At 45.3% G+C, this 13,391-nt stretch overlaps 1 protein-coding gene across 9 annotated transcripts in view; it reads right to left on the bottom strand.

Annotated features, from left to right (window-relative positions):
- The window catches only part of samd4a (sterile alpha motif domain containing 4A), a 165,482-nt gene that overhangs the window by 79,564 nt on the left and 72,527 nt on the right, over nucleotides 1–13,391 (bottom strand). For 7 of the 9 annotated variants that reach the window (XR_009655630.1, XR_009655629.1, XM_060933661.1 and 4 more), the window contains 4 exons: nucleotides 8,209–8,484; nucleotides 7,746–7,855; nucleotides 2,186–2,272; nucleotides 812–1,046 (listed from right to left, as the gene is read on the bottom strand). Coding sequence is in view for 7 of the 9 variants with exons in the window: in XM_060933661.1 (XP_060789644.1) it covers nucleotides 812–1,046; nucleotides 2,186–2,272; nucleotides 7,746–7,855; nucleotides 8,209–8,484 (708 nt within the window). In the remaining 2 variants the exon portion in view is untranslated. The remainder of the gene's footprint in view (nucleotides 1–811; nucleotides 1,047–2,185; nucleotides 2,273–7,745; nucleotides 7,856–8,208; nucleotides 8,485–13,391) is intronic. The other 2 variants (XM_060933664.1, XM_060933666.1) reach the window with 1 other exon arrangement.

The following is a 13,391-nucleotide window of genomic DNA, read 5'->3' as shown; positions in this document are numbered from 1 at the left end:
AGATTTGAGTGTTGTTGTTGCTGCTGTTGTTGTTGTTGTTTAATATATATTTTTTTAATGAAAGAGCCAAAAAGTTTCCTTCTCATTCCTGAGGTTAAGGTTAGGTTATTGCAGGCACAGTAATAATTAACTGCATTAATAATTAGGTGAATAGAAAGTCCTCAGAAAGATAGTAGACAAATGTGTGTGTGTGTGTGTGTGTGTGTGTGTGTGTGTGTGTGTGTGTGTGTGTATATCTCATCTCATTATCTCTAGCCGCTTTATCCTGTTCTACAGGGTCGCAGGCAAGCTGGAGCCTATCCCAGCTGACTACGGGCGAAAGGCGGGGTACACCCTGGACAAGTCGCCAGGTCATCACAGGGCTGACACATAGACACAGACAACCATTCACACTCACATTCACACCTACGGTCAATTTAGAGCCACCAGTTAACCTAACCTGCATGTCTTTGGACTGTGGGGAAACCGGAGCACCCGGAGGTGTGTGTGTGTGTGTATATATTTTGTAAATAAATAGAATTTGAAGGCTGTGAGGAAATGTCCCCACCACAAGGATAAGAATATGTGACAAATTTGTGCTTGTGAGGACATTTGGCAAGTCCCCATGAGAAAAACTTTTTTTTTAACGAAAACTGCATCTTTATATTAAAAACATCTAAAAGAGCTGAAATGTTTTGTCGGTAACCCAGATTAAGGTTAAGGTCAGGGTTAGATTTAAGTCTAGCATAGCATGAAATACTTGCGTTAATAATTTTGTCAGTGGAAAGTCCTCACGCATATAGTAAAGACAAACATGTTTGTTTATGTGTACCTTTGCCCATGACGCGTGTGAACTGAGCAGGAATGTCCCCCTCTGCTATGAGTGTGGTGCTGCTCTCAGCCTCCCCTCCGCTCACACACACTCCGGTGGCTGCGCTCTTTCCCTCGGCACTCAGTAGGGGGCGCTGTGGAGACTCAGCTATGCCGTTGAATGCTTTAATGGGAGTCCCAATGATATAATGGAGCTCCTGCAAAGGAGAACGTAGATTCCCGCCTTCCAACACATCCTGAGAGAGAGAGAGAGAGAGAGAGAGTAATACACAGAAAAAAGGTTGAAGAGCCAAATAAGTGAGTGACAACTAGAAAGAAGTGAGTTATGAAGACTGATAAACATAGAGTGAATGAAAGAGTGTGAGACAAATTATCAGATGCGTTTATAATTGGCATTAAAGTTCACAGCCAGCTGCGTTATTTATTTTTGACACGTCCTTAAATTGTAGATGAGCAACAGTCAGGTGTTGGGATATTTCTGCCATGTAATGAAGTGTAAAATGACATGCGGTGATGAAGTTCTCCTGAAAATACATGGTTGTTTTCACCTACGGGGCTTGGTCAGGCCCAAACAGCTGTACAATTAATGCTTAAAGCTGAATGGATCAAAATATGTAGCATGAAGAGTCCTGTTTCTGATCATTTGACATGTTGAAAACATGGATCTGAATTTAGACAATCAGAGATACAACTGTCCTGCAGATCTGCAGCTCAGTTTGTTGCCTATTCATTATTTGTGGGGCGGTTGAGGAAAACCCATCAGATTTTGCTGAGGCTAAATTCTTAGAAGCCAAAAATGATGATAAACCAGGTTCTGACATTTTAGGGGTGTTTTTTTTATTTTTTTGGAAAATAATGTACTTTGGCATCTTTACTTTGAGAAGGGGGAGGAATGGTATGTTCTCTGTCCCCCATCAATTTCATCAACATGAGCCAATCATGAGCTTTTGTGAGCTCATGTATGTGGAAGAGGGCGGATAGCGCTTTCCTCAGAGACTGTTACGCTGCTCTTAGATGCAACATGAGCAGCAGTTTGAAAAGATACAGATGGTTAGCTTCATGTGTCTCAAAGGAAGTGCATGTTAGTCTTTGGTTGTTGTTATACACAAGTAAGTAATAAGTAAGTAAGTAAGTAAGTAAATAATTAAAGCAGTGGCTAGATCAGAACAGATCTGAGACAGATTTTGAATGTTAATGTTAAATACTACACTAGACTATTTGTTTTGACTATTAGACCACACTGATTAATCCTGTAATATTACATAATCACACAGAAGCACAACTCAAACATATCCAGTCCCTTTTTATATACCAATTTAAACGTCTTGTACTACAACTATTAAGGAATGAGAGGAAGAAAAAAGAGAAGACAAACCTTCTCCAGAGAGCGTAGCATGTTCTGTCTCTCTTTCAGTTTCTGGATGCTGATAATGATCTTGTGCCGTGCCCCTTTAGTAACACTCTACATGAGAGATTGGGGTAACAGATATTTTCAGATACAGTATTTTGGCATGACAAAGCATTGTTATATAGAAGATATTACATGGTGGTGCAAAGAAATGAAGTTTATCTTTGAGTGGTGAATACATTCACAAGTGAGCAAAGCAAATGAGTGAAAATATTTTCAACACGAGAAGATAGACATCATATCTACGTGCCACTGTGTAATGTTCTTTATCTTATATGAACACATCCACAAAAAAACCACAAGTTAATGAAAAGAATTTTAATTTTGAACTGGTTCGCCATTTTGACAGTGCGTGTCCAATCAATGAAAAACACTGGGAGTGATGTTATCGGAGTGAAATATCGGGAAATATGTCACTCAGATCCGCGATGTATTTCATATGAAAAATGCAAGTTTTTCAATACGAGAAGATAAACGTCATATCTTTGAGTCAACGTGTGATTTTCTTTTTATTATATCGACACATTCACAAACAAAAAGTACCCACATTTATCAAAGCAATTAATCAATTTCCTCAGGAGTGACATATAGAGATTTATGTCACGGTTTTGGTTCTCCATGTCCTGGATGTAGCTCGTATGAAAAATACGAGTGGTGTATTTCCCAGTAAAACACTCATTTCTTTATGTGGATTATATACACAGAGCTGTCAAATTCTCAATTCTGACTGAAGCTGTCATGCTCTGCCCCGGACATCCACTCCAGAGATCATGGATCTCTCACACCAGTGCCGATTCGGATCCAGGGCAGGAATTCCCTCTCACCCGTATTCACTTCCTGGTTTTCACTGCTGTGTATAAATAAGCCGTTTTCAGACTCAGACTTTGCCAGAACGTCTAGTTTGCTCCTTTAGCCATTTCTGTGTCTCACTTACTGTTCATGGTTATTCTCTCTAGTGACTTTTTCTTGTTCATGGTTTTTGCACTAGCACTCTTCTGGTTCATGGTGTTTTTTTTGCACTAAGGGTTATTTCAGATTCATGGTTTCTTGCACTAAGGGTCTTTTCTTGTTCATGATTTTTCTGAACCAGTGTTTTTGTCTTTGCCTGTCTCAAGTTTTTGTCAAGTTGTTTTTCTTATTTTGTCTGGACTATTTTTGCCATTTGTTTTTTGTCCTGTTTGTTTACCTTTTTCCCATGCCCTTTTTCCCCTGAATTAAATTATATTATTTATTGGATTACTGTCTGTGTTCTGCTTGTGGATCCTAACTTCACCATACCTCCACCCACCCTAACAGTACATTCTGTCCGACATGGATCCAGCAGAACTCACCCATCTGAGAACGGCCATCCAGCAGCAGGGGACTCTCCTCGGGACCCACCAACAAGACCTACAACAAATTACTCAGAACCTCGCCACCCTGTCCAACGCACTCAACCTTCTCACCACACAGATGCAGCACTGTTAAGCCGTGCCTACCCCTGCTCAGCCATCTCCTACTTCAGCTCCTGCCACTGCCTTTCTCCACGAACCGAGACTTCCAGTGCCTCAGCCCTACGATGGAGAACCAGGTACTTGCAGATAATTTTTGTCTCAATGTTCATTGACCCTAGAGCTGCAACCTCTGGCCTTCCCCAAAGAACGCTCCCGGGTAGCATATACAATAACGCTCCTCACTGGCAAGGCCAGAGAGTGGGGAACAGCAGTCTGGGATGCCAATGCACCCTTTTGTTCCAGTTTCAAGGATTTCTCCAAGGAGATGAGGCAAACTTTCGACCGTTCTCTGTCCGGCTGGGAGGCGGCCAGAGAGCTCATGGAGGTGCGGCAGGGGTCCCGGTCTACCTTGAATTATGCCATTGAGTTCCGGACGTTGGCGGCTTCATGTGGTTGGAACGAGAACGCCCAGATCGACGCGTTCCTGCATGGCTTGTCTGACACCATCAAAGATGAATTGGTATCACGGGAACTGCCGTCAGACCTCTCCAGCCTCATAGACCTCACCAACCGCATTGACTCTCGGATCCAGCAACGGAGGAGAGAGAAGAACCGCCCCAGACTCGCCTCCTCTCCACTTCCCATTGCGTCCATCAAACCCATGCAGGTAGACCGGGTTCGGGTGTCAGTGGAGGAACGACATCGCCGGTGGAGCACGGGGGCCTGCTTCTACTGTGGTCAGCTGGGACACATCTGCCGAGCCTGCCCGCTAAAAGGACGAGCCCACAAGTTAATCAAGGGGCCCTGGTGGGCAACGCTCAGAACCAGTCCCCCGCTAATCATCCGTTACTTCCTGTCATCATTATCTGTGACAACCAGGATCACCACCTCCAGGCCCTCACTGACTCAGCACAGGAACCTGATCTGCTCCACCACTGCCAAGCGTCTGGGAATCCCACTACTTGCTCTTGACGTCCCTCTCACTGTCCTGACACTCAATGGCACCAGCTTGACCAGCATCACCCACCTTACTGCCACGCTCACCCTAAGGATTTCCGGTAACCACTCAGAAACCATCCAGCTTCGTGTCATGAACAACCCCCATGTGCCCATCATCCTAGGATTACCATGGTTAATGCAGCACAATCCCCACCTTAACTGGACTAATAACACCATCCTAGGCTGGAGTTCTTCCTGCCTGGCCTCCTGTCTGGACTCCGCTCTGCTTTCCACCAAACCACCATAGCCCTCAGCCAGCGAGTTTCCCGACCTCTCTCACGTGCCTCCGGAATATCTGGACCTTAAGCTAGTTTTCAGTAAGACCCAAGCAGTGTCCCTCCCTCCTCACAGACCCTATGACTGTGGTATTGACCTCTTGCCCGGGACAGTGCCACCCAAGGGACGCCTCTATTCTCTTTTTCCCACCAAAAGACAAGCCATGGAAAAGTACATCACCGAATCGCTGGCAGCTGGGATCATCCGCCCTTCCTCCTCCCCAGCAGGGGCAGGGTTCTTCTTCGTTGAAAAGAAGGACAAGTCACTCTGCCCCTGCATTGACTATTGGGGTCTCCACACCATCATGGTCAAGAACCGCTACCCACTACCGCTCATGACCTTGGCCTTTGAACTACTCCAGGGAGCCAAGGTATTCACCAAGCTAGATCTACGCAATGCATACCATCTCATCAGGATCAGGGAGGGGGACAAGTGGAAGACAGCCTTTAACACCACCACTGGTCACTACGAGTACCTCGTGGTTCCTTTCGGCCTGACCAACATGCCCGCAGTCTTCCAGGCACTCGTTAACGACGTCTTAACGGACTTCCTAAACATCTTCGTTTTCGTGTACCTGGATGACATCCTGATCTTCTCCCGCTCCCTGGAGGAACATCGGAGTTATGTCCAGCAGGTCCTCCAGCGCCTGCTAGAGAACAAATTGTTTGTCAAGGCAGAAAAAAGTGAATTTCACCAGAGCTCTGTCTCCTTTCTGGGATTCATCATTTCCCCAGCAAAGACCCAGATGGACCCCCTCGAGCTCGAGGCAGTTGCCGATTGGCCCACCCCATCTTCAAGACGAGAGCTTCAGTGCTTCCTAGGATTTACCAACTTCTACAGGCGCTTCATTTGCAACTTCAGCACAGTGGCCGGACCTCTCTCAGCCCTGACCTCGACCAAGACCCAATTCAAGTGGGGGGAGGAAGCAGAGAAAGCCTTTTCCACGCTTAAGCACAGGTTTACCACAGCACCCATTCTTACCATACCCAATCCAACCAAGCAGTTTATTGTTGAGGTCGACACTCCGAGTCAGGGGTCGGAGCTATACTTTCTGAGAGGACCAGTGACGACAAGGTCCACCCATGCTCCTTCTTCTCCCACCAGCTATCCCCAGCCGAATGGAATTACGACATCGGCGACCGAGAACTACTGGCTGTTAAACTAGCCTTGGAGGAATGGAGGCACTGGCTCGAGGGGTCAAAGTTCCCCTTCCTAGTCTGGACCAACCATAAGAATCTGGAGTACCTCAAGTCCGCCAAACGCCTTAATTCACATCAAGCCCATTGGTCTCTCTTCTTCTCCCGGTTCAAGTTCACGCTTTCCTACTGCCCAGGCTCCAAGAATGGCAAACCCGACGCCCTGTCCAGGATGTTCTCCTCCCACCAAGAGGAGTCCAAGCCACCCGAGACCATCCTTCCTCCATGCTGCCTGGTGGGAGCCGCCATTCTAGAGGTTGAGACGCTCATGCAGAAGGCCCTGGAGCAGGACCCTGGTGAAGGTAACCCCAACAACATTCCTCCTAACCATCTGTTTGTTTCCTGTCCTGTGCAAACCCAGGTGCTGCAGTGGGGTTATGGCTCCAAGCTGGCCTGTCATCCGGGAGCTGCCTGAACCCTGGCACTCATCCAGCAGCGCTTTTGGTGGCCATCCATCAAGGAGGATGTCCAGGAGTTCGTGGCAGCCTATGACACATGTTCCCAGAACAAGACAGCCAATTGACCCCCTGCTGGCTTGCTAAGACCCCTCCCGACTCCACATCGTCTTTGGTCTCACATTGCCCTGGACTTCGTCACAGGACTCCCCAACTCAGGTGGCAACACATGCATTCTCACTGTCATTGACCGTTTCTCCAAGACAGTTCATTTCATCCCTCTGCCCAAGCTCCCCTCAGACAAAGAAACCGCTGAACTATTCATCCAGCACATTTTCTGTCTACATGGACTGCCCACTGACATCGTTTCTGAACAGGGTCCTCAGTTCACTGTGCAATTCTGGAGGGCTTTCTGCAAACTCATTGGGGCCACCTGTAGTCTCTCCTCAGGCTTCCACCCACAGACCAATGGCCAGGCAGAACAGGCGAACCAGGCTTTGGAGGTTGCACTTAGGTGCATGGCATCCAGGGATGCCAGTTCTTGGAGTAAGTATCTACCATGGATCGGGTATGCTCATAACACTCTTCCTTCACCTGCCACAGGTCTCTCACCCTTCCAGTGCTCCCTAGTTTACCAACCACCACTCTTCCCCAACCAAGAGGAGGAGGTCGCCATACGCTCTGCCCAGATCTTCATATGCCGCTGCAGGAGGACGTGGACATTGGCCCAGAGAAAACTCATTCACTCCGCTCTAGTATCCAAGAGGCAGGCCGACAAACGCCGCTCTAAGGCGCCCACTTACCGGGTGGGGCAACGAGTCATGCTCTCCACACACCATCTGCCACTCAGAACCGTCTCCTGCAAGCTGGCTCCCAGGTACCTAGGACCCTTCCTCATCAAAAAGGTAATCAACCCATGTTCCGTCAGACTGGCACTACCACTCACCATGCAACGAATCCACCCCATGTTCCATGTGTCACAGCTTAAACCTCTGGTCTCTAGTTCTTTGCTTTGTCAGCCACTGGGCTCGAACCCAGGACGTTTTTGCTGTGAGACGAAAGTGCTAACCACTACACCACCATGCCGCCATAACAGCATGTCATGTTGCATTTTATTCCTTATATAGTATTACATTCAAATGCTGCAATAATATGACAGTTCTGGACTGTACTTCTCCTGTCCATAAACTCATCTCAACCCCAACAAACACAAACCCACACCGCTCACCTGTGCCTCCAGCTGTTGCTCGGTCAGCGACATCATCTCCTCGTAGGTCATAGTGGAGAAAAGTCCGGCGTACTTGTGCAGACGCAGACTCTTCAGCCATGCTGGAACATCTGCGGGCAAGAACACATACATCTGCTTACACATCTAGGCTTTGTGTAACCATCATAGGAAAAAAGAAACAAGAAGTCTTGCTCTGTGGGAGAACTCCAACACCTCTAAGCACTGATATCTAAAGCCTCAACTAAAGCTTATACAGTTGATGTGCTTGTACAGACTATGATGATTAGCTGATCTGATTAAATCAACATGCAATGATGCAACTTAATTATTTTAAGAAAGCACGCTCTTCTGGAATAGGATTTAATGAAGGATAAAGAGAATACACCCCTAACATCCCTTTTATTCCATATGAATAGTGAAAAGGAGCACAAGCTCAGGCCGTTCACAGAGAGAGTTCCCTCACCCCGCATGCCACTCCCCTCCTCGCTGAAAGAGCTCCGGATTGCCATGCCCAGGCCTGAGCTGTCCTCGAGGTGCTCGCTGCCGCCACTCCCTGATGATGCCACACTGCTCTGAGGGGACAGAGGGGCGTGGTCAGGGGTGAGAGGTGCTCCCCGTCCCCGCAGGTCCTCCTGTGAGAGCCAGCCATGTCCCAGAGGCTGAGTGGACGAGCCGCTCATCGGGGGAGTGAGAGAGACGGAACGCTTCAGAGGACTGTGCTGACCCACAGACTGGAGGACTGCAGTCACACACACAAGATTCTGCGAATCAGAATTGAACCTATCCTACCCCAACACAAACACTCATCTTTATGGCACAAATCAGCACAAAAATGTTTTGGTGTTATTTTTTTTATATGCAGATAACTTCAGAGTGGTTCTTGGCTTGTGTGTGTGTAGGACAGGGGTGTCAAACCTGATCCATAAAGGGCCTTGTGGCTGCAGGTTTTCATTCCAGCCATGCAGCAGCACACCTGACTTGGCTCATTCAATCAACTGAACTGTCTTCACACAGTCAAATACTTGCAGCCACACCCACCCTTGATTAAAGGGTGGGTGTGTCAGTTGATTGAATAAGCCAAATCAGGGTGCTGCTGCATGGCTGGAATGAAAACCTGCAGCCACACGGCCCTTTATGGATCAGGTTTGACACCCCTGGTGTAGGATCACCATAAATAAATGGGACATGCAAAGTTAGGCATATTCAGAGTTGGGTTACACAGGTACTTAACTTTCTAGGTGGCCCATTCATATTATCCTAAATTACCTGCGTGTAGTTCATGTTTTTTATCCTAAGTAGGAGTGTCCGAGAGGATGTTTTTTGATAGATCAACGTTAAACACGTAATTTATCTCATCTCATCTCATTCAGTGCATTTACATGCACATAGAGAGAATCGAATTTCTGCCGTTGCTCGACTGAAATCGAAGTTCAAAATGCCATGTATACACCTTAATTCGGCTGAAATTGACCCGAACTTGATTTCTTGGAATCGAGCTACACGACCTAGATTATGCGATTTCTGCCGAGCTACTTAGTGCATGTATACCCTATTGAGCTACGTATTCGAGCTACTTACTTCAGCACTGCCCCTTCCGGAAGTGACGAGTGACGAGACCACAAGGGAAACACAACAGCCTCGGTCGGCATGACAACGAATCATGACAATGGCATGAATCTTTTCTTTTTGTGGCATTGTTTGCACTGTTAAAATTTAGCTCACTTACTGTATCACCAAATACATCTGTACAGCTGTTGCATAGCTGTGAATTGTGTACATAAGTCATTGTATTTGTGTGTGTCCAACATCTGAAGAATGTCAATAAAAACAAAACAATTGAACTTTTTGTGTGTTTATTAAGACATAAGTTAAATTGTAAGCAAAAAAAAATATTTTTTGTAAGCAAAAAATGGACTTTAGAAAAATATTATTGTGCAAAATAAGTTGTCTTACAAAACAGTGGTCTGCGCCGGACAGTTTGTAGCCATACAGTCTGTTAGAGCAAGCCGAACAGCTTGAACACGGAACTGCCAGTGTTGCCAGATTGGGGGTTTTAAGTGCATTTTAGCGTATTTGAACATGTTTTGGGCTGGAATACGTCAGTAGTATCTGGCAACACTATAGCTCTTCTTCATGATGACAACCGGAAGTGTACCAACACGATGGGGCGTGTAGCGCCACGTGTGGCTCGGGTGCACAATGCACCTTGCACAATAGCCCGATTTCACTTGTGCATGTAGGATTGGATTTCTCTGGCACCCCTGCTGGGACCCTTTGCTCGATTACCGACAGCAGCTCGATTTGGACGTGCATGTAAACGTACTGATTATCTCTAGCCACTTTATCCTGTTCTACAGGGTCGCAGTCAAGCTGGAGCCTATCCCAGCTGACTATGGGCGAAAGGCGGGGTACACCCTGGACAAGTCGCCAAGTCATCACAGGGCTGACACATAGACACAGACAACCATTCACACTCACACCTACGGTCAATTTAGAGTCACCAGTTAACCTAACCTACATGTCTTTGGACTGTGGGGGAAACCAGAGCACCTGGAGGAAACCCACACAGACAGCATGCAAACTCCACACAGAAAGGCCCTCGCCAGCCACGGGGCTCGAACCTGGACCTTCTTACTGTGAGGCGACAGTGCTAACCACTACACCACCGTGCCGCCCAGCTTTAAAAATATCAAAATGAAATGTTTCAACATTAAAAAAAAATACTATAAACAGCAGTAAGCCATAATAAATGAAACAAAGTCAATATTTGGTGTGAAATGACCCTTTGCTTTAAACAAAATAGTAGTCTCAGGTACAATGAATGCAGTTTTATAAGGAAATGAGCTGTAGGTTTTACTGAGTATCTTGCAGAACCAGCCACTGTTCTGCTCGACAATTTGACTGTCACACTTGCTTCTTAATTTTGCAGCAAAACCCAGCAGCCTTCATTCTGTTTTCTTTTGTAATCTTAAAAGTGCTCTCTGATGTAATATGCTGCTCAGATACAAATTTAATTTTGTGCTGGAAAATGAACGTTTGGAACTCTAAAATGTTTTTGTACCGACTCGATAATGTAGAAGTCTCATCTCATCTCATTATCTCTAGCCGCTTTATCCTTCTTCAGGGTCGCAGGCAAGCTGGAGCCCATCCCAGCTGACTATGGGCGAAAGGCGGGGTACACCCTGGACAAGTCGCCAGGTCATCACAGGGCTGACACATAGACACAGACAACCATTCACACCTACGGTCAATTTAGAGTCACCAGTTAACCTAACCTGCATGTCTTTGGACTGTGGGGGAAACCGGAGCACCCGGAGGAAACCCACGCGGACATGGGGAGAACATGCAAACTCCGCACAGAAAGGCCCTCGCCGGCCCCGGGGCTCGAACCCAGGACCTTCTTGCTGTGAGGCGACAGCGCTAACCACTACACCACCGTGCCGCCAATGTAGAAGTCATAAAAAAAAATAGGGGGCCTAAGAGCCTAAGACTTTTGCACAGTACTATATATATATATATATATATATATATATATATATATATATATATATATATATATATATATGTTTATTTATTCTATCCACATTCACTGGATATGAGCAATCACGCGCTCTGATTGGCTACTCTACTACTTGGCTGTCAGCTCATATACCGTGAGTAGAGAAAAACAAAATGGTGGAGCGTGTTGCTGAACCAACCAAGGACGAAATAAAAATTCTACTCAGAAAAAAAACAACAAAATTGTTACAAAGTATTTTAAAGAAACAGACATAGCTAAAAGAATATAGTTTTTTGTCCGTACCCCCCCCCCAATATCACCTGTTCCACACTCCAGCCCAGTCGGTGGCGGTAATGCACCAACCGTCAAAAAAACCTAAAGAAGAAGAAAACCCCCCAAAATAAAAAAAAGCAACAAAATATGGAATAAGAGTATTTGATGGTAAGAACGTATCTTTATTTTTCAAGAATTATTATTATAGCATTTTTCACAAATCGCTACTGTTATTTCACCGGTTTGTGTGTGTGTGTGTGTATATATATATATATATATATATATATATATATATATATATATATATTGTGTGTGTGTCACGTGAAAAAGAAAGTAGACCCTCTTTCAAGTCTAGGTTTTACGGGTAAGTGTCAGGACATAATTAAAAAAAAAAATCATCTGGTCCTTACCAGATCTTAAAATTAGGCAAATACAACCTCAGTTGACCGATAACACATGACACATTCACCCTGTCATTATTTATTTAACACAAAGTAAGCCAAAAATGCAGTAGCAGTGTGTGAAAAATTAAGTACACCCTTGCTGCTTCTATAGAAATTATGAAGGCAATTAGCAGCCAGGTGTTGCTGATCAAATGAATTTGATTAATTGATCATCAGGAAGTGTGGCCACCTCTTAAAAAGCAGAAATTTTGGCAGTTTGCTGGTCTGGAGCACTCAGGTGTATGCTAACACAACGCCAAGGAGGAAAGACTTCAGCAATGATCTTAGAGAAGCAATTGTTGTTGCACATCAGTCTGGGAAGGGTTATAAGGCCATTTCCAAACAATTTGAAATCCATCATTCTACTGTGAGAAACATTATTCAGAAGTGGAAAACATTCAAGACAGCTGCCAATCTTCCCAAGAGTGGACGTCCCAGCAAATTTACTCCAAGGTCAGACCATGCAATGCTCAGAGAAATTGCAAAAAAACCAAGAACTACATCTAAGACTCTACAGGCCACAGTTAGCATGTTAAATGTTAAAGTTCATGACAGTACAATTAGAAAAGACTGCGCAAGTATGGCTTGTTTGGAAGGGTTGCCAGAAGAAAGCCTCTTCTCTCTAAAAAGAACATGGCAGCACGGCTTAGGTTTGCAAAAATGCATCTGAACAAGCCACAAGCCTTCTGGAACAATGTCCTTTGGACAGATGAGACCAAAGTGGAAATGTTTGGCCATAATGTACAGCGCCATGTTTGGCGAAAACCAAAACACAGCATATCAGTACAAACACCTCATACCAACCATCAAGCATGGTGGTGGAGGAGTGATGATTTGGGCTTGTTTTGCAGCCACAGGGCCTGGGCACCTTGCAGTCATTGAGTCAATCATGAACTCTGAATACCAAAGTATTCTCGAGGCAAATGTGAGGCCACCTGTCCAACAGCTAAAGCTTGGCTGCAACTGGGTCATGCAACAGGACAATAATCCCAAGCACACCAGCAAATCCACAGCAGAATAGCTGAAAAAGAAAAGAATCAAGATGTTGGAATGGCCAAGTCAAAGTCCAGACCTCAACGCAATTGAAATGCTGTGGCAGGACTTTAAGAGACCTGTGCATAAACAAATGCCCTCAAATATGAATGAACTGAAGCAATGTTGTAAAGAAGAGTGGGCCGAAATTCCTCCACAATGATGTGAGAGACTGATAAAATCATAAAGAAAACAATTGCTTCAAGTTATTGCTGCAAAAGGTGGTTCTACTGGGGTGTACTTACTTTTTCCACACATGAATTCTGCATTTTCACTTAATTTTTGTTAAATAAATAATGAGATGGTGGAATCTGTTGTGTGTTGCTTTACACCTGAGGTTAGATTTGCATAATTTTAGGACCTGGTAAGGATCAGATGATTTTTTGTGATGTCTTGATT

The sequence above is a fragment of the Neoarius graeffei genome, chromosome 11, assembly GCF_027579695.1.
Source record: "Neoarius graeffei isolate fNeoGra1 chromosome 11, fNeoGra1.pri, whole genome shotgun sequence".
NCBI lineage: Eukaryota > Metazoa > Chordata > Actinopteri > Siluriformes > Ariidae > Neoarius > Neoarius graeffei.
Note: the sequence above shows the minus strand (reverse complement) of the source record. Positions and strands in the feature narration are given on the sequence as shown.